The sequence below is a fragment of the Salvelinus alpinus genome, chromosome 2 (genome assembly GCF_045679555.1).
Source record: "Salvelinus alpinus chromosome 2, SLU_Salpinus.1, whole genome shotgun sequence".
NCBI lineage: Eukaryota > Metazoa > Chordata > Actinopteri > Salmoniformes > Salmonidae > Salvelinus > Salvelinus alpinus.
Genome location: NC_092087.1, coordinates 35,814,469 through 35,836,681, shown reverse-complemented (window position 1 = coordinate 35,836,681; position 22,213 = coordinate 35,814,469). Strand labels below are relative to the sequence as shown.

General features: G+C 41.9%; 1 protein-coding gene across 1 annotated transcript; it reads left to right on the top strand.

Moving 5' to 3' along the window:
- Positions 1–958: 958 nt before the first annotated feature.
- LOC139559856 (limb region 1 homolog-like protein) lies at positions 959–20,768 on the top strand. The gene is made up of 16 exons (XM_071376245.1): positions 959–1,164; positions 6,997–7,081; positions 11,533–11,566; positions 11,737–11,876; positions 12,531–12,634; positions 13,278–13,401; positions 13,610–13,678; positions 13,785–13,849; positions 16,197–16,269; positions 16,432–16,515; positions 17,969–18,045; positions 18,159–18,236; positions 18,482–18,646; positions 18,735–18,801; positions 18,938–19,099; positions 19,205–20,768. Exons 1-16 carry the CDS (start codon positions 1,099–1,101, stop codon positions 19,288–19,290), a joined length of 1,479 nt encoding a protein of 492 aa, XP_071232346.1. The 5' UTR covers positions 959–1,098; the 3' UTR covers positions 19,291–20,768.
- Positions 20,769–22,213: the final 1,445 nt, after the last annotated feature.

Sequence of the window (22,213 nt, the reverse complement as noted above, 5' to 3'; positions counted from 1 at the left end):
TCTTTCTATTTTCTGTAACATGCAATTCAGTAGACAATGGACCTGATCGGACAGCTCAGAGCTTCTGCTCTTCTCTGTCCATAAAAAACAAATGGATTGGTGGAAGAGGCAGGGCAGGCCAGGAGCAAGGAAGGAGGGTGTGGTCAAGCAAGGCATCCCCCGAGGCTGAAGGCCCTAAGATTTTTATCAGAACAGGCGTAGATTAGTTTCACCTTTTCCTTTTCCCGACATGAGTTTGTAGTGTTTAAAAAAATAAATAATAATGTCATTAAAGTTATATCTCACAACTGTGTGGGGGAGAGGGGTGGGGGCGCTAAGGAGTGCATTCACATATATCTACATACTTTCATACACACACAATTTTTGCATTTTTTTTTGTATTTTTAAAAAAATAAAAAATTTGTAATCTTTCCCTTTTCCTCTCTTCTAGGTCAGTTTCAGCATTGTGGACATCTGTCGTATATGTGGCCTGAACACAATATATGCTATATACTTGGTATGTAACTTTTCCACTTATGGTTGGCACAAATTTGCGATATGGGGGAGGGGAATGGGCAGGGTATATGCAAATGAAATACTGTAGTTTTTACTATAGTTAAAAAAGTGTTGTGTTTTTGCGGACATTACTGTACTATTTACTACAGTGTTTTTTGCGGATAATACTGTATAATTGACTATAGTATTCTACAGTATAATACACCATTCTATAGTAAGTACTACACATGATAGAGGGATACTACAGTGTGTAGTATAGTATTCTACAGTATACTGCAGTTTACTATGGCATTCTATTGTAAGTACTGTGGTACTCTATAGTAAACTGCAGTATTTTTTCATGTGGGTATACTATATACAGTCATTGGTAGAAGCTAATTTTTGGACACCGCACCGAGACAACTGCACGCCCATTGTGGCGCAGAGGGACAATCTGTTCACAAGAGCCGAGAGGCAGCGACACGACTCATTTGCATGAGCCAGCCTAGGAACGAGGACAAGCTGCGCTGCTGTTCTGGTCTGATGAGGCAGCAACAAGGACCAGAAAACATGTACATTTAAGCCACATAAAGGGCGAACAATCCGCGATATGGTTGTCGGAGCATGGAAGCTCCAGAAGACGTATCGGTCCGGGAACAGCTTTTCCACGACCGAGTCAGAGAGACCATAGTAAGTACAGTCTGTTCTCGTCGACTGCGGTGAAATTGAGAGCTTGCCTGTTGATTGGAGTGCTCTCGCTGCACTGCTGTGATCATCAGCCAACTGCAAATGCAATTGTATCTCATAACATTTACAATTTGCTGAATATGTCTGGCTGTAGGCTATTCCAGGAACTTGCTGTTAGAATTTGTGTATCTGTATCATATTTCTCAATTACCCATTTGCCCTACCATTACTAATGTATACCTTCAGCGTCCCTCCTGTGTTTTTGGTAAAGAAAAATGTGAGGTCAAGAATATTGTGCAGCAGTATGCACTTTTATCTTACACCTGTCTACAATGTAACAACAAACATCAGACAATAATTAGATAGTTCACCAAGTAGGCCTGATGCAGGATAGTTATTGCATTCTTGATGATATAAATTACATTTATTATAATTATTAACACCATTGTCTGTGTACTGGTAGATCCAGATGTTGAAGCATCAACATCTCAGCATCAATGAAGTGTACAATGTAGACTAACTTTAATTTAACCTAATATTCAGCTCTAAAAACCGAGTCCCAATGAGAACCTGGGTATTTGTGGTAAAGATTGGTTATTGCTGCACAGGTATGTGCTCAAAGCACATTATGTTATGGGATGTCAAACCTGTTGCCATTTTTATGTAGTGTAAAATGGAGTTGGACCAGTATTTGTTGCATTAAATGTTGTGCTGTATGTGCTCATGTAATCCTGGCATGATGGCTCTATCACCACAGCAGCACAGGGAAGTGACCTATGACCCTACTTAGCACAGTAGATCTCTGTCTCTCTTCTGCCTGTCTGACTCACTGATACAGATGACATTAAGTCATTCCAGACTCCCTTCCTCTTTCTCTATTTTCTAACGCCCATTCCTGTGAGTGCATTATAGGCTGCTAATAGCGTTAATCTTTGTGTGTTTATGTGGGAAATTGTGTTTCTATCCACATGCACGTGTGTCATATGTGCCTTAGGCTGGACAGAGTGTGCAGCCTTTTAATCAAGTAGTGGTAGTGCTAGTTCAAATTTTCATGACCTACATCTGCCCTTCGAAAGGCTGTTCAGTCTTAACAGGTACCGTGACATGCATACGTATCAATAATAACATTCCTCCACTTCTATTTTCCAGTAGGGCAGAATGGACACAACATGGTCTCAATGACAGAGCCATGCATTAGTAGCCCAACCTGTCATCAGAGGCGTGCTTTTTTTCACAGAAATATTCAGCAAATACTTGTTGTGTACAGCACTAACAAGCAACATATTTGTATGATATGATGTTTTACCTTTACATCCAAACTTTTAACAACATGCCTGAGACAGTTATCTTTTGTTCTGTCTTTACGACATCAGTGTCCAGCCCACTGACTAATAGGAAATACTGGAGAAATCCTTCAGCACACAGGACTTGAGTTTGTCTAGTGGGCTGGTAGCCTAGCCTAACCTGAAAGTATTTACACAACTGCAGAGAGGAGGATAGAGACAGACTGAGAGAGGGAGGAAACATTTCTGATGTGAAAGTCAGAAAGACAAAGAAAAACATACAGAGAAATACAAGACAGAATGACAGACAGACAGGTGGGAACAGACGGACAGATAGGGAGTGTGCGTCAGAGCTGAGACAGGGAACACTGTTGTCCTCTGGACTAGAGCAGGTGAAGGTGCCCTCAGTGGGGCTCTGTCTGTCTCTTCAGGAGGAGAAAAAATATAACAGGCCTGTGGTGTTTTGTCCTTCACAAAGGACAGTCTTGCTGTGACTGAACATGATGGCTGTGTTTGTTGGGATTGGAGTCTCAACTTAAAGTGCATCTATATACAGTATATGCTGTGGACCCTCAATGGTGCTCCATATTCTCTGTCTGCCATTTATTGGCAGTTTGCTCTGATACAGAGTGGGGCTTTTGTTTGGGGCATTAGCGTGCTGGGCATTAGCTGTTGGGGCTGTGAGCTGTTGGGCATAAGCTGGTTAGCATTGTGACATGAGCTATGTTTGCCCTCTCCCCCACACTCCCACATCTCTCTATCAAAGGGTGGATTTACATCAGTAAAATGTGTGTAGTAAGATCTATCTCCAACATCAGATGTGTAACTTTTCTGTTTACACCTTACTTTAGCCTTGGATGTGGTGTGGCCAAAGCCACATTCCAGCTTCATGTGTGAGTGCAGCTATTACCATACCGTAAATACCATAGTATATAGAAAATCAAAATGTTTTTAAATGTATTTTATTTAACTAGGCAAGTAAGTTAAGAACAAATTTGTATTTGCAATGACGGCCTAAGGATAGCAAATCAAACTCTACAGGAGCTTCTCATCTAAACCATATTCTACATAATGTTGCACATTTGATTAATGCAACGATTCACAAATGTGTGGATCTTTTATAAGCCTTTAATTTTCAATTTAGCTAACAGAGCAAGAATGCTGTCTACTGATATTAAGGTAATTCTTGCAGGGACAGGTGGTGTGGGAGACATCTCTAAAAGGCAGATTTGAATCTAGATCTGTCTTTTTACACTACAATATCATCTTTCCTGGAACTAGTATCCATTGTCAAAGTATTGTAGTGTAAAGAGCCCCAAAGTTCTCATAGACCTTACAGCTTTGTGGTCTGTGGATTTAAAACCCCTGTCTCCCAAAATCCTCAAACTGCCCAGCATGGGCTCCATTCTCTTTGAGATGTCTGAATGCCTAGGCTGTTTCAGTCCAGCCTAGTTTATTATTCTTCAGCCTGTATCTTAGTACTGGCCAATGACTGGTTTTAGATGGCTTGCTTTATTACAGAGCAAGTCACACATAATGTACTTTAAGCATCTGAATGTCTCAGTTGGCTATTTGAAGCACTGTGTCACTCTGTAGCAACGTCTTTCAGTTTGGGAATGGGAAATGAATAGTTGTTATTAGGCATTTTCTGCAGTTGCGTATTTATATTGTAGTCCATTGCTCTAACAAAGCTTTTACTTGTATACAGCTAAGCCTGCAACTCAACTCTGGTATAATTGCAGTGACATCACCACATTATTTCCATCAGTAGATTTATTAGACTCCAAAAAAGACTGGCAAGGACATGACGTCAATCCACACTTACATTAGGTGAAAATGGTTTAGAAACTAACAGTATACAGTATATTGCATGTGTGAGGTAGTTCTTAATGCTAAACATGATCTGTTACAACTACTGAGCTCTGCCCTAGTTCATTGGATGTTGGTGTCACTGGGCAGGCTATGAGGTGGGGTATCCAATTCTGCCTTGTCGTTCATCCACTCACTAGGTAAATCTGTGGTGGCTGCCATTTGTGGGTCAAGCTTATCAAATGTACATGATTATTCAAGTCAGCAGGCACATCATGTCCAAGTATACATTTAAGGGCATCATCACAGACACAGATTCTCTCCCTGTAACAATGATCAAATTCAGATAGGAGTGCCCACATTGCTAACATTTACAGTTATAGGATGTAGCCCTGTTTTTATTTACCTTCATAACATGTTATATTGGAGTATTTTATTAGACCACCGGAATATTCTGGAACAGAACATTTACTTACCTGCGGGATCAGAGGTAGCTATCTCCTTATGTCATATTTTATGATATTATGATGTTTTTCACTCTCTGTTATTCGTTATCCTGATTGCGTCATCTTTATTCAGACCAAGGTGGGGATATGTTGCTTTGAAACTGGCACAGAACTGCTGCCATTCCTAGTTCCCTAAATTGGAAGAATAGTGTCCTCCATTTTAGAAAATGTCTGGTCATTTCTGTTTTATAGGGGATCGGTGGGTATGTGAGTATTTTGTTTGTTATGTTTTTGGCTTTTTTTGTAATCCCAGCCGGTCTCCTCTCCACTCTCTCGTTGCTTAATCTGGTAATCCTGATCATCTGACCCCCTCATCTATCTACTACATAACTAATCCCGATGACCCTGTTTATAAAACCAGGGGCTCAATCACAGTCACAGATTGCCAAAACCTTCATTTGGTAACTAGAAATCCACTCCAATTATGTAATTCAGCATCTGTAATACAGTTAGGCTACCTACCTACAGACAGTACAGTATACAGTATCACTAACCTGGGGATCTTCCATTTTCCGATAATAAACGAGAACTTAATTTTGTTGTAAAGGGAGAGAATGCAGAGTTCAACTTGATTCTACTGATCAGTGATTGATTCACGTACATTAGGATGTGCCTCCTGGAATGCAGGCTTGAGGGTAAACTATTGTTTTGAAGGTAGAACCACAAGTGATGATCTGCATTCATCTCGCCACACATGCAACAATAAATCACTAATCTGAGTTATGTGGCTAAACGGGTTCATAGCATGCGTCTATTGGCTTTTGTTCAGAAGTCTTCAAACAAACAGCAAGATATACAGTTTGACGTGGATGACAAAATTGACTTTCCACTCCCTAGAATGTGCATGTTCAGTCTTATCCATGTTTTCTCTTTGAAAGTATAAAGACACCCAGCTTTGACAGAGGGCATGCATGATGTTACTCGGGCAACCATAGCAAAAATAAACACAGTGCGGGTAACAGAGAGGGAGATGATTGACTCTCCTGTGTGTTCCTGGGTTCAGTCATCTCTAAGATCATTGGGGTGATGTCTTGATGAACCAGCTGGAGGTTGAAAAGCCTGCCTGTAAATGATCTGCATTAGTGTGACAGAGAGGACTTGAAGACTTTGTCTGGTGTTTGTTTGCCCTGTGCGAACCTGCTCACCTCTGTTATACAGCAACACTCGGGGTCTACAGCAGCGTTGTGTGGATTTTTTCTATAGAGTGAATTCTTGCTTTATAAATGCAAATAGAGACGAGAAAACAAACTAGCAATGCGCATGTCCCCGCCCATATGTCTTTTTCAGCCAACTATTTCCTGGGTGAGGGGGGCAAAATTCACTTGTCACTTAAATCTCGCTGGACTGATTGCTTTTATTTTTCTCCTGCGACTCTTTCATGCTTTTGCGTGTGCCTGTTGTTTTTTCCCGTTAACGTTACGACCGCGGATATATTTGTAATGACCTGTCAAACACACCCAGTATTGGCTGAAATGGACTCAATGAAATACATTGTCTTTCCATTGCGTCTATAAGAACACAAAAGTTTTGGTGGGGATTTAACACATAATCTCGACACTTGCATCATAAGAAAGAGAGGAAAGATAACTTTATTTTGATTCATTTTGATTCGTGTACATTGTGGAATTGAAAAAAGTAATAATTTGCTACAGTTGAAATGTTAACAAATTCGATGCGCTGAAATGAAAGCATCTCCTGAAAATGAACAGTTGGATTTTAGTGATATTATGTCTGATTTCGCAAACAATGTAAAGCATGTAATCTAAATCCAAGGATGTTGATTTCTAATCCAAGCGTATCCTGCTATTGACACTCTTGTTGAATTATTCAACAGAACGTGACAACATGAATTAATGAGTGCAGGGAGGCCTAGACTAGGGATGGCCAACTTGGATGGGGTTGGGGGCCACAACAAAATCTTAACTCATATGGGGGGGGCCGCAGTTGCTCGCGCGTCTGCGTACCCACATCCATACCCCCCCCCCACACATTGCAAACAATTTTTTTTAGCGGGCCTCCCTCTTGACAGCAGAGAGAATCACAATTTTGTGCAATTCTACACATTTTTGCCATTTTTCATTTATTATAATTGTTTTTAAAACTTAAAAAAAAAATGGATGACCTTTTGCTACAATAACCGAATAATAAAAGATTCTTGACTTATTCCCACAATTAGCATGGATTAATCATAGGAAGTTTGATCCTAAATGTTGATCTCAGTGTTTTTATCTCCACAGATCTGTGTCCTGCTTTTCATATGTCTCTACATTGTCTCCTATCTGGTCATCACCCACTACAAGAGGAATGCTGAGTTTACCATAGGTACGTGTGAGTCTGAGGTAAACGGTCAGTGGAGTGGAGGCCAGGTCACAGTGGACTGCAAGGTCTGCTGGGTTTCTGCGGCTCAACACTACTGATTTAACTCTAAAAGTAATTGATTAGACTCTTGATAGTTCTGTATGCCTCCCAATGTCCTCCTTTGGTCCTGTACGTGTAGGTGTTGTATTACAGCCAGGACGGCCGTATATATGTATACAGTGCCTTCGGAAAGTATTCAGGCCCCTTGACTTTTTCCCCATTTTGTTACTTTACATCCTTATTCTTAAATGGATTACATAGTTTTTTCCCACTTCAATCTAGACACAATACCCCATAATGACACAGCAGAAACAGGTTTTAGACATTTTTGCTAATTTATAAAAAATACAAAACTAAAATATATTATTCAGACCCTTACTCAATATTTTTTTGAAGCACCTTTGGTAGTGAGTCTTAATGAGTATGACGCTACAAGCTTGCCACACTTGTATTTGGGGAGTTTCTCCCATTCTTCTCTGTAGATCCTCTCAAGCTCTGTCAGGTTGTATAGGGAGCGTTGCTGCACAGCTATTTTCAGGTCTCTCCAGAAATGTTTGTTCTGGTTCAAGTCCGGGCTCTGGCTCGGCCACTCAAGGACATTCAGAGACTTGTCTCGAAGCCACTCCTGCGTTGTCTTGGCTGTGTGCTTAGGGTCGTTGTTCTGTTGGAAGGGGAACCGTCGCCCCAGTCTGAGGTCCTGAGCGCTCTGGTGCAGGGTTCATCAAGGATCTCTGTACTTTGCTCTGTTCATCTTTCCCTCAATCCTGACTAGTCTTCCAGTCCCTGCTGCTGAAAAACATCCCCACAGCATGATGCTGCCACAACCATGCTTCACCATAGGGATGGTGCCAGGTTTCCTCCAGATGTGATGCTTGGTATTCAGGCCAAAAAGTTCAATCTTGGTTTTATCAGACCAGAGAATCTTGTTTCTTATGGTCTGAGAGTCTTTAGGTAACGTTTGGCAAACTCCAAGCTGGCTGTCATGTGCCTTTTACTGAGGAGTGGCTTCCGTCTGGCAACTCTAAGATAAAGGCCTGATTGGTGGAGTGCTGCAGAGATGGTTGTCCTTCTGGAAGGTTCTCCCATCTCCACAGAGAAACTTTAGAACTCAGTGACCATCGAGTGTTCTCGGTCACCTCCCTGACCAAGACCCTTCTCCCCCGATTGCTCAGTTTGACCAGGCGGCCAGCTCTAAGAAGAGTCTTGGTTGTTCCAAACTTCATCCATTTCAGAATGATGGAGGCCACTGTGTTCTTGGGGACCTTCAACGCTGCAGAAATGTTTTCGTCCCCTTCCCCAGATCTGTGTCTGTCCTGTCTCAGCGCTCTACGGACACTTCCTTCAACCTCATGGCTTGGTTTTTGCTCCGACATGCACTGTGGGACCTTATATAGACAGGTGTGTGCCTTTCCAAATTATGTCCAATCTATTGAATTTACCACCGGTGGACTCCAAGTTGTAGAAACATCTCAAGGATGATCAATGGAAACAGGATACACCTGAGCTCAACTTCGAGTCTCATAGCGAAGGGTCTGAATACTTATGTAAATAAGCTATTTCTGTTTTTTATACTTAATACATTTGCAAAAATGTCTAACTTGTTTTTGTTTTGCCATTATGGGGTATTGTGTGTAGATTGCAGAGGATTTTAGAAATTTATTTAATCCATTTTAGAATAAGGCTGTAACGTAACAAAATGTGTAAAAGGTCAAGGGTTCTGAATACTTTCCAAAGGTACTGTAAATGCATATATCGGCATATGTTTGCCCTTGCTTCACACTGCTGTGTATAGATTTTGTATGTCTGCATAAACAAGTTGTTGTTTACTATGAAGGAGCCATAATAACTGTATGTGTGCAGGCATGCGCTAGGGTGTTTTTCACTGCAGCAGCCCCCACTTCACTTGTGAGTGTATGTTTCCATCAGGAATTTACAGCAAGCGTTGGTATGGCGGACAGGATGCTTTCCAAAATACACTCTGGTACAAATTACAGCCAGAGCCTGTTATGCAACCTCCCTTGGTCTCCCGGATCCTCTGTCCTGTTAGACTGGGCGAGGGGCGCAAGAAATGTTCCCCTGGGATAATAATACGCTCCGTAGGGCATACACAGTGCACAACAACCCCCACACAACACACTTAGACACACACTTGGACAGACGCGCGCGCACACACACACACACACACACAGAACCAGCGCCCACCTAGTCAGGAATGTACGGTCTGCAGCACCCCTTGGACAGCCAATATGGGTGTGTGGACTGGGGGTTTGGACTGGGGGTTTTCACAAACCAGATGTTTCTGGCTATGGTTCCGTTCTAGTAATATCTCTTGTGTAGTGTGTAAACCATGTAGGATGCCAGAGATAGAGAAGTAAGGGGGAAACGGAGAGCTCCATGGGTTTTACTTTAACCAACAAAGGACTCTGCACTTAGGCTGTCTATCCAGTCTTAATTTGCTGGTACAAAACATTGGGGTACGAAATAAGCCTCAACTTCGAAGCCTGTGCCAAATATGATAATTCTGTTTTTATGACAAAATTGTTCATCGTAAGGGGACTGGTTAGCAAATTGTTCAATACCACCCCCACCCCTTTTCCCAACACTTGCACATGCGTACTAAATTGTGCACTGATTTGTTCAGTTGTTGGAAATAGCTGACCGATCTGATCAGTCACGGATCAGGGCCATACACATATGGGGCCCAGAGATCTTCAAACATGATATTACTGTACTTTGATAAGGATTAGCGGTTTGCTTTTGGGCAATTTAATTTCCTGCTTTCAGAAATAACCTATTATTTCCGGTTCCTGGTTTGTAGCCTGCAGCATAAACACACGCACAGACACGCACAGACACGCACACACACACACACGTACAGACACACACACACACGTACAGACACACACACACACGTACAGACACACAGACACACGTACAGACACACAGACACACACAGCCTTACACACACACACACACACACAGCCATACACACACACACAGCCATACACACAGACACACTGTACGTAGGCCTACACAATAATTTGCTTTGTTTGATCACACACAAACACTCTTCCACACATGTGCAAACATGTTTGTCATTTATAATTGTTACTCCAAGGACAGTTTTAGCCTGCAGGTGTTTGTTAGAATCAGTGGTGTAGTGGTGCCTGGAGAAGTGGGTGTTTTGCCAACATTTTTCCAAACGGCCTGAAGGAAACACACCGTGTGAAAACTTCTATGAGAAACAGTGACATACTCTCTGAATGACCTAAAATGATGAATCCCATATTGGTCTTTCACAGTCAGGCCAACCCAAGCTGTACTGTGCAGTAGGCTAATAGTAGGCCTACTATTGAAACCGATCAACTGAGTCAGTAATTCACCGGTTTCAGATTTTCCCCCCCAAAATTCAGGTATTCATTCTCACACTTTTTTTTCTTCTTTTTTTTTTTACAGAAAATTAACAAAATTGTATGTTCTAAGTCTATAATAATGCTTAAACCACGTGAGGTCTGGGAAAAATCTACAATTTTATATATATATATATTTTTTGAGTAGTTGACCTTTAATTCAAGTGTGCAGGCATCTAGCACTATTGTTTTATAAGCAGTGTTTCTGTAGCACATGAGATGGAATTTGCAAAATAAATGGCATTTGATTGATTAAAATAATCATGACATCATTCTGACAGGTAGGCATGGGCTACTTTGTAGCTAGTTAACATTTCATAGAGCAGGTTTTTGGGAAAGGCTTTCCATCTACTAGAAGACAGTTAGGCCTGTCATTCACATCACTATGTTTTCCTGTTCCTTAATTTGTTTGAAACCTGGACATTTTGCTTCATATTATGAGGCGTGTCTTACCTTTCTTCTTCTTACCTTTTGGCATATGGCCAAAATCCCACCATATAAACGTGGAGGCAATTATTCTTATGAAGACTTAATCAAATGTCTTCTCCTGTTCTATTGGTTTCCTTTCAAAGTTATTTCATTGTCTAACAGCCAAAGGCATTATCCTAATCTTATTAGCAACCCATGATAGTTGTTGCATCTTTAAATCCCCCCTCTTTCTAACAGATCTTTCCATCTCTGTCCATGAAACCGCTTGCATGTGCGGTGAGCGTTTTGGAACAGTGTTTTCACACAAATTGCATTTTGGAATATTCACGCGTAGTCCTACTGGCCTGTGCATATTGCTGGGCCTAAAAAGGTATACCTGCGTATACCCTCCACTACACCACTGGTGAGAAATGAGCAATGTGTGCTTGTCGCCCTTCAGGAATTTAGGGGGAGGAGGTCTTGTCTTTGATCAGGTTCCCAGCTTCTTGCACAGCCTGTCTATCCCCTCAACCCCACACACGTTTTCCTCTTTCTGTAAGCCATACTAACAATTGCGTTGTGTTCTTTAAATTGTAGATAACAGTGAAGATGCAACAGTCAACAAAATTGCGTGAGTAACTTTGAACAATAGAGGCTTTATTACCACCAATCATATCTATTCTGCCACAGAATGTCAGAAAACCAATATACTGAACCTACCTACATATTTGATATTTCTATGTATCATATGGGACTGCTGCTTCTTTTGTAAAAAATCAATTTTTCTCTGTCTTTCTCTAGGCTGTGGCTCTGTACGTTCACTCTCTCTGTCTCTGTGGGCGCTGTTCTACTCCTACCACTCTCCATCTTGTCCAACGAGGTCCTGCTCTCCTTCCCACAGAGCTACTACATGCAGTGGCTTAACGGATCCCTTATACACGGTAAACACACACAAGCAGCTACATTAACATACACACACACACACACACACACACACCTGACTGACACACCTAATGCATACAGACATTTTGTTTGTGCGAAGGATGAATGACAGTTTAAAGTCATGTGCTAATGAAAGATCTTCTCAGCAGGTAGTTGGTTCAGTGCATATGCTTCACATATTTGCTTTCCCATTTAATTTTTTCAGAGAATTTGCAGTCCACCACAGGTTGCTAAGGGTGTAGCTATTACCTTTACTCAGTGGTGATGATAAGACTACAGATACGAGCTCCTCAGAGCCTTGAACTTTTAAAACAAACGTTTATGAATCTCCACTAGAGACCTCACTCTTAGAACAATAGGTTCCATAAGGGTTCTTCGGCTGTCCCCATAGGAGAACCCTTTTTGGTTCCAGGTAGAACCCTTTTGGGTTCCATGTAGGACCCTCTGTGGAAAGGGTTCTACCTGGAACCAAAAGGGTTCTAGTTGGAACAAAAATTGTTTCTTCAAAGTGTACTCCTATGGGGATAGCCGAAGAACCCTTTTAGATTCTAGATAGCGCCTTTTTTTCTATGAGTGTATAGCATGTAGAGAGTGAACCTCTCACTGTCTCTAACACTGTCTGTAACACTGTCTGTCTCCATCTCTCAATACAGGACTGTGGAATATAGTCTTCCTCTTCTCCAACCTATCCCTGGTCTTCCTCCTGCCCTTTGCCTACTTCTTCACTGAGTCTGAGGGCTTCGCTGGATCCAAAAAGGTACCTGCTTCAGTGACAGAGCAGACTAGTAGCAGATGTGCTCGAGCCAAATCCACTGAGTGTTGTGATGACATGATGATTGGGATGAGTTGGCTGAAGCACAAACAGACCTTGGACCAGGCTAATGAAAGAGCATCATGTATATGTACACTGAGTGCTCTTTCCATGACACAGACTGACCAGGTGAATAGAGGTGAAAGCTAAAATCCCTTATTGATATTGTTAAATCCAGTTCAATCAGTGTAGATGAAGGGGAGGAGACAGATTAAAGAAGGATTTTTAAGCCTTGAGTCAATTGACACATGGATAGGCAGTAGGTGCCAGGTGCACCGGTTTGAGTCTGTTAAGAACTGCAACGCTGCTGGGTTTTTCACACTCAACAGCTTGCTGTGTGTATCAAGAATGGTCCACCACTCAAAGGACATCCAGCCAACTTGACACAACTGTGGGGAAACATTGGAGTCAACATGGGCCAGGATCCCTGTGGAACGCTTTCGACACCTTGTAGAGTCCATGCCCCAACAAATTGAGGCTTTTAGGGAAAAGGGGGGTCCAACTCAATATTAGGAGGGTGTTCCTAGTGTTTTTGTACACTCACTGTATATAACATGTGGTATAACGTTTGTATACCCTCTGTACACAGGGTGTGATGGCCCGTCTGTATGAGACAGCAGTAGTCCTCTTCCTCCTGACCCTGCTCGTGTTGGGGATGGTGTGGGTGGCATCAGCCATCCTTGATGACAACATGGCCAGACAGAGTCTTTACGGTAAAACAAACCCTCTTCTCCTTCTCTCTCTCTCGATCTCTCCCCCTTTTCTCTCACTTTCACATCCTTAAAACTGTTTTATGTGCTTTTCGTCTTTTACCTTCCACCTCTTCTCATATTTTGTCTTTTGCCATTGTTAATTGCAAATGTGAAATGTAAGTTTAATTCCTAAATGTATCTGTAATGTGTGAAATTGTTTGTCTCTCAGATCTGTGGGAGTATTACCTGCCTTATCTGTACTCCTGCATATCCTTGTTCGGAGTCCTGCTGCTGTTGTGTAAGTACAGTACATGTTTACCCAGCGCCGGGCCGGGGGCATTTCATAAATATGAGGATGACTGTATTTCTATATTATATGATTGTATCCCCTGTGTCTCCCACAGTATGCACTCCTCTGGGACTATCACGCATGTTCAGCGTCACAGGAAGGCTACTGGTCAAACCAAGGGTGAGTGTGTCTGTGTAAGACTCATGCCGGGGTGTTTTTGTCCTTTAGTTTATGTGCTGTCTGTACAGCTCTGGAAAAAATTAAGAGACCACTGCAAAATTATCACTTTCTCTGGTTTTACTATTTATAGGTACAGTGGGGCAAAAAAGTATTTAGTCAGCCACCAATTGTGCAAGTTCTCCCACTTAAAAAGATGAGAGAGGCCTGTAATTTTCATCATAGGTACACTTCAACTATGAGGGAAAAAAATCCAGAAAATCACATTGTAGGATTTTTAATGAATTTATTTGCAAATTATGGTGGAAAATAAGTATTTGGTCAATAACAAAAGTTTATCTCAATACTTTGTTATATACCCTTTCTTTGTTGGCAATGACAGAGGTCAAACGTTTTCTGTAAGTCTTCACAAGGTTTTCACAGACTGTTGCTGTTATTTTGGCCCATTCCTCCATGCAGATCTCCTCTAGAGCAGTGATGTTTTGGGGCTGTTGCTGGGCAACACGGACTTTCAACTCCCTCCAAAGATTTTCTATGGGGTTGAGATCTGGAGACTGGCTAGGCCACTCCAGGACCTTGAAATGCTTCTTACGAAGCCACTCCTTCGTTGCCCGGGCGGTGTGTTTGGGATCATTGTCATGCTGAAAGACCCAGCCACGTTTCATCTTCAATGCCCTTGCTGATGGAAGGAGGTTTTCACTCAAAATCTCACGATACATGGCCCCATTCATTCTGTCCTTTACACGGATCAGTCGTCCTGGTCCCTTTGCAGAAAAACAGCCCCAAAGCATGATGTTTCCACCCCCATGCTTCACAGTAGGTATGGTGTTCTTTGGATGCAACTCAGCATTCTTTGTCCTCCAAACACGACGAGTTGAGTTTTTACCAAAAAGTTATATTTTTGTTTCATCTGACCATATGACATTCTCCCAATCTTCTTCTGGATCATCCAAATGCTCTCTAGCAAACTTCAGACGGGCCTGGACATGTACTGGCTTAAGCAGGGGGACACGTCTGGCACTGCAGGATTTGAGTCCCTGGCGGCGTAGTGTGTTACTGATGGTAGGCCTTGTTACTTTGGTCCCAGCTCTCTGCAGGTCATTCACTAGGTCCCCCCGTGTGGTTCTGGGATTTTTGCTCACCGTTCTTGTGATCATTTTGACCCCACGGGGTGAGATCTTGCGTGGAGCCCCAGATCGAGGGAGATTATCAGTGGTCTTGTATGTCTTCCATTTCCTAATAATTGCTCCCACAGTTGATTTCTTCAAACCAAGCTGCTTACCTATTGCAGATTCAGTCTTCCCAGCCTGGTGCAGGTCTACAATTTTGTTTCTGGTGTCCTTTGACAGCTCTTTGGTCTTGGCCATAGTGGAGTTTGGAGTGTGACTGTTTGAGGTTGTGGACAGGTGTCTTTTATACTGATAACAAGTTCAAACAGGTGCCATTAATACAGCTAACGAGTGGAGGACAGAGGAGCCTCTTAAAGAAGAAGTTACAGGTCTGTGAGAGCCAGAACTCTTGCTTGTTTGTAGGTGACCAAATACTTATTTTCCACCATAATTTGCAAATAAATTCATTAAAAATCCTACAATGTGATTTTCTGGAAATTTTTTTCTCATTTTGTCTGTCATAGTTGAAGTGTACACCTATGATGAAAATTACAGGCCTCTCATCTTTTTAAGTGGGAGAACTTGCACAATTGGTGGCTGACTAAATACTTTTTTCCCCCCACTATGTGTTTGGGTAAAATTAACATTTTTATTTTATTCTATAAACTACTGACAACATTTCTCCCAAATTCCAAATAAAAATATTGTCATTTAGAGCATTTATTTGCAGAAAATGACAACTGGTCAAAATAACAAAAACAATGCAGTGTTGTCAGACCTCGAATAATGCAAAGAAAATAAGTTAATATTCATTTTTAAACACAATACTAATGTTTTAACTTAGGAAGAGTTCAGAAAGTAATATTTGGTGGAATAACCCTGATTTTCAATCACAGCTTTCATGCGTCTTGGCATGCTCTCCACCAGTCTTAATTACATTCCAGAGGTTTTCAACGGGGTTCAGGTCTGGAGATTGGGCTGGCCATGACAGGGTCTTGATCTGGTCCTACATCCACACCCTGATTTACCTGGCTGTGTGGCATGGAGCATTGTCCTGCTGGAAAAACCAATCCTCAGAGTTGGGGAACATTGTCAGAGCAGAAGGAAGCAAGTTTTAGTAAAACCAGAGAAACTGCTAATTTTGCAGTTCAATTCTTTCCAGAGCTGTATATAGCTTTGTGTCGGTGTACCCCATTGTATGTGTGTGCTGGTGTGACTCCCTTAATGTCTTCCATCATCAGTTGCTGGAGGACCTTGATGAGACAATGAGTTGTGCTGAGTTTGAAGAGGCCTCTCTATCCAGGAACCTCACTAGTAAGTCTCATGAAATAACGTACTGTATATCCATGATATAACATATGTCAATTTTATGCCATAATTTGTCCCTTTCATGCATAATTAAAGTGATGCTAATTCTCTTTAAAGGGAATGAATAGAAGCTTATCACAAAATTACAACTCTCTCTTTCCTCTGTAGGTGGGACCTTGTTATGGATTAATGTGAATGCAGAGGTTCTGAGGAACCGGTTCCTCAACATTCAGGCCCGGCGGATTGCTCTGGGTAAGAACTTGAGGTCGACCGATTATGATTTTTCAACGCCGATACCGATTATTGGAGGACCAAAAAAAGCAGATACCGATTTAATAGGACGTTTTTAAAATATTTTTAAAATATATATTTGTAATAATGACAATTACAACAATACTGAATGAACAATGAACACTTATTTTAACTTAATATAATACATAAATAAAATCAATTTAGTCTCAAATAAATAATGAAACATGTTCAATTTGGTTTAAATAATGCAAAAACCCAGTGTTGGAGAAGAAAGTAAAAGTGCAATATGTGCCATGTGAAAAAGCTAACTTAAGTTCCTTGCGCAGAACATATGAAAGCTTGTGGTTCCTTTTAACATGAGTCTTCAATATTCCCAGTTAAGAAGTTTTAGGTAGTAGTTATTATAAGACTATTTCTCTCTATAACATTTGTATTTCATAGACCTTTGACTATGGGATGTTCTTATAGGCACCATAGTATTGCCAGCCTAATCTTGGGGGTTGATAGACTTGAAGTCAAAAACAGCGCTGTACTTCAAGCATTGCGAAAAGTTGCTGGCAAACGGAGGAAAGTTCGGTTTGAATAAATGCTTACGAGCCTGCTGCTGCCTACCACCACTCAGTCAGACTGCTCTATCAAATCATAGACTTAATTATAATATAATAACACACAGAAATATGAGCATTAGGTCATTAATATGGTAATATCCGGAAACTATAATTTCGAAAACAAAGCGTTTATTCTTTCAGTGAAATACGGAACCGTTCCGTATTTTATTGAACGGGTGGCAACCCCAAGTCTAAATATTGCTGTTATATTGCACAACCTTCAATGTTATGTCATAATTATGTAAAATTCTGGCAAATGAATTATGGTCTTTGTTACGAAGAAATGGTCTTCACACAGTTCGCAACCCAACCTGCTGCATGTACCCTGACTCTGCTTACACTGAACGCAAGAGAAGTGACACAATTTCAGGCACCGCATTGATTATATGCAACGCAGGACAAGCTAGTTAAACTAGTAATATCATCAACCATGTGTAGTTAACTAGTGATTATGTTAAGATTGATTGTTTTTTATAAGATAAGTTTAATGCGAGCTAGCAACTGCACTCGCATAACAGGTGGTCAGCCTGTCACGCAGTCTCCTCGTGGATTGCAATATAATCGGCCATAATCGGAGTCCAAAAGTGCCAATTACCGATTGTTATGAAAACTTGAAATCGGCCCTAATTAATCGGCCATTCCGATTAATCGGTCGACCTCTAGTAAGAACCATTGACTTTCCTAGAAACACAGAACATGTCCTACGCTTCGAGGCCTGGCCAGGAAAACTGGCTATAAGTAGGGCCTGGAGTTTGTCCCGTCAGGTCAAGTGGTCAGGAAAAACTCCAAACGATAAAAAGACTGATTCTCAGACACTAACTCTGGATTTCTGTTTTTGCCTTCAGAGATACGGAAGAGAGCGTCACCATGGCAGCGTAACCTAGGATACCCATTGGCCATGCTGTTGCTGCTGGCTGTAACGGTGAGGAGAGGCAGACTCACCACTCACCTCGCCTGCTGGCACACACCTGACATCACATCCTCATTCAAAATGTTGTGTGTGTTTTGATTGGCTGTGAGTGTTCTCTTTCCCAGGTGGTGTGTGTGCTCATTGTGTGTTACCATGTGGTGGAGTTGCTGTTTGACGATACAGCTATGCCTCGAGGGATGGAGGTGAGGGGATGCTTTCCTTTACAAGCAATAACTAATAATTCAGCAAATATTTAATTCAAACAAAGATATGTTGTCGCTACTAGTTCTTGCCTAGTAACTTTTTAAGTGACACTGTATAGCATAGTAGAGCTATAGTAGACCTGTATACACTATGAAACAGAGTTTATAAAATGTGTGTACTACTGACATTTTAATTGTATTATCACATGATGTAAATAGTACTAACTTTCTCTCTCCTCTTGAAGGACCCTCTCCTGGGCGCTGCCTCGTTCTCCATGTTTGGTTCGTTAGGGGCTGCAGTGCAGGTGATCCTCATCCTGTATCTCATGATCTCCTCAGTAGTGGGTTTCTACAGCTCCCCACTGTTCACTGGACTACGCCCCCGTGCACAGGACACCACACTGACACAGGTACACACTGGCACACACACACACTGCTCGCTCTCTCTTCCGTGGGGCATTCTCATAATAACCCAACTTTCTTGCTGTCTTTTCTCAGATTATTGGGAACTGTGTGTCTCTATTGGTGCTCAGCTCAGCTCTGCCTGTATTTTCTAGGACTTTGGGTAAGTCTGCAGAGGAGGACTTGGTGTCAGGTGCTCTTGTATGATAGACTGACGTACATATAAAATACCAACAAATAGATGCTTTTTCTAAACATTAACCATGTAATGGTTTGGTCCTTTGGTCTTGATGATTCAGGGATCACCCGGTTTGATCTGCTGGGAGACTTTGGTCGGTTTAACTGGCTGGGAAACTTCCACATCGTCTTCCTGTATAACATACTGTTTGCCGGGCTGACCTCTGCCTGTCTGATCAACACTCTCACATGGACTGTACAGAGGGAACTCATCAGAGCATTCGGTATGTTGGGGTCACACACAGATACACAATCCTGCATGCATGTACGCATGCTCACACACGTTGTGATAGGCTGATTCCCTAATCTGGTCCTCTATCTCTTCACAGGGCTGCATAAACTGCCGTCGACTGTGTCCCGCTCCACCATCCCACTCAGGCTCCTATTAGCTAATGGACTCTCAAAGATTCAGTGACACTTGAACAAGCCAATGACCTTGGCTAACCAAAGTGAGTTTACCAAAAATCAGTGTCCCCAAATATTGAGCTGATGTAAACTCTCATTGAGAGAAGAGATTGACCTGTTTGCTGATGGACGACTGGTGATCCTGTCACCACTGATATGAGAAGAGGAGGAAACTTGGTTAGATGAAACATATCGTCTGATCAGGAATGGACTTGGACCTCAGACATGATCATACTTACAGAGAATAGTTACAGGTACTGCGCCATAGGGGACCAATGCAATTTGTCTCCTTTTCTGTCAGGTCTATAACGGAGTAAGTGAGAAATAAAATAAAAAAGAAGAGGGAGACGATGGTGAAGAAAACTAAATGAACAGAAAGGGAGCAAGAATTTAGGTTTCTATGCGTAGAGTATGGAGATGGTCATCTTCGAGTCCCAAGGTCATTCCCAATATATGAACACTTCATAGACATTCAAAGTGACTTCTGCTGAAATGTCTGCCAATCTCAAAACATCTTGATCCCTGACTCTTTGACTGGAAGGAACTCCACAAGAACATCAGCTCTATGTACTTCTTGAGATCTGGCTTTTCCTCTAGCACTTATGACCTTATTTATTATTCAAATGATTTATTCTGCTGTGTCATCTTGTGAACATCATATCACTTCTTTCTGTTGTCCTTTAATGGAATGTTTTGGAAAGAAGAAGATGTCTGCATGGTGTCAAAGAATAACAGTAAATCGGTTAACAGTAATGAAAGTAAGGGACGGGTACAGTAACTCTACTTCTATGCATATGGCCAATTCTACTATACTCCTTTTTAGTATATCATTCTCATTTACACATTTGTATCACAACCTCGTGTAATAGGGACAGTTTATTGTTGGACTGAAAAGTTGGACAGCTGCCTTTTGTGACGAGAACAGCAACATACTATGCTTAGCACCATGGCGCTAAAGGAAATTTAAGGTAGAGACCGGAAACAATGGCCTGGAAGTTAAGACCAAGTTAAACTGTGATGTGTTTACAGTGTGTGTGTGTGTGTTTATGTGCCTGTGTTTGAGTAAAAGAGTGCCTGTGTGTGTGTTTGTGTCCGTTCGTGTACATTCATTTTTTTGTGCAATGTTGCATTAATGCATGGAGATTTTTCTCCAATATCTCAAGTTCCTTTCATTTTTTAAAATCATGTTTTTGTTTTTTAATTATGAGTTTGTGTCAATAGATTTATTTTGACATCAAGTGAATGTTCATGTGTTTGTCTCACAGGGGTAAAACACTCATCAACCTCTCCTGAATTGTTCAAATGTATTGCCATTAAAATGCCAGAACAGTAGGCTACTACATGTTAAATTGTCTGTATGTCTTGTAAAACTGTATGCTTTACTATGATGTATGATTGTTAGCTAGCTATACATTTGAACTGGTTAAAAGTATATGAAAATAGTTTTTGTAAGGACTCTTTACTGGAATAATAAATATTTTCAGTCTATTTCTTATACCATTGTTGCTTTTTTTTGCATAGCATACTAAGAAAATGTATTGATTTGGAAACCCTGTTTCACTCACTTGGAAGATTGCCTGGTGTTTTTAGAGCCTCAAATTGGCTAATCTTTATGTCGAGACAAATCCATGCCCCACACCATCTGTTATGTGTCTAAGTACCACATGGTATGGTAAAGATGGTGTCCCCCAGGGCTCTGTTCTAGGCCCTCTCCTATTCTCGCTATACACCAAGTCACTTGGCTCTGTCATATCCTCACATGGTCTCTCCTATCATTGCTATGCAGACGACACACAATTAATCTTCTCCTTTCCCCCCTCTGATAACCAGGTGGTGAATCGCATCTCTGCATGTCTGGCAGACATATCAGTGTGGATGACGGATCACCACCTCAAGCTGAACCTCGGCAAGACGGAGCTGCTCTTCCTCCCGGGGAAGGACTGCCCGTTCCATGATCTCGCCATCACGGTTGACAACTCCATTGTGTCCTCCCAGAGTGCTAAGAACCTTGGCGTGATCCTGGACAACACCCTGTCGTTCTCAACTAACATCAAGGCGGTGACCCGTTCCTGTAGGTTCATGCTCTACAACATTCGCAGAGTACGACCCTGCCTCACGCAGGAAGCGGCGCAGGTCCTAATCCAGGCACTTGTCATCTCCCGTCTGGATTACTGCAACTCGCTGTTGGCTGGGCTCCCTGCCTGTGCCATTAAACCCTTACAACTCATCCAGAACGCCGCAGCCCGTCTGGTGTTCAACTTTCCCAAGTTCTCTCACGTCACCCCGCTCCTCCGCTCTCTCCACTGGCTTCCAGTTGAAGCTCGCATCCGCTACAAGACCATGGTGCTTGCCTACGGAGCTGTGAGGGGAACGGCACCTCCGTACCTTCAGGCTCTGATCAGGCCCTACACCCAAACAAGGGCACTGCGTTCATCCACCTCTGGCCTGCTCGCCTCCCTACCTCTGAGGAAGTACAGTTCCCGCTCAGCCCAGTCAAAACTGTTCGCTGCTCTGGCACCCCAATGGTGGAACAAACTCCCTCACGACGCCAGGTCAGCGGAGTCAATCACCACCTTCCGGAGACACCTGAAACCCCACCTCTTTAAGGAATACCTAGGATAGGATAAAGTAATCCTTCTAACCCCCCCCCCCCCTTAAAAGAGTTAGATGCACTATTGTAAAGTGGTTGTTCCACTGGATATCATAAGGTGAATGCACCAATTTGTAAGTCGCTCTGGATAAGAGCGTCTGCTAAATGACTTAAATGTAAATGTAAATGTAAGATAAGTCTGTCATAATTCTTACTTTCTCAATGATGAAATTGAAGGTGTTGCTGGATCTACACAAAGATGACGTAAGTGCACTCAACCTAACATAAACATTTCATAGCTGCCTAAAGTGTCTAACAGACACATTTTGGAGTGATCACTTTC

What these genes read in the sequence shown, in the direction of transcription:
- LOC139559856 (XM_071376245.1), top strand. Translation starts at nt 1,099, where the DNA reads ATGGAAGCTCCAGAAGACGTATCGGTCCGGGAACAGCTTTTCCACGAC. An exon ending in TAACGGATCCCTTATACACG is followed by an intron (nt 11,877 to 12,530) that starts GTAAACACACAC and finishes CTCTCAATACAG; the next exon opens with GACTGTGGAATATAGTCTTC. An exon ending in CTATGCCTCGAGGGATGGAG is followed by an intron (nt 18,237 to 18,481) that starts GTGAGGGGATGC and finishes CTCCTCTTGAAG; the next exon opens with GACCCTCTCCTGGGCGCTGC.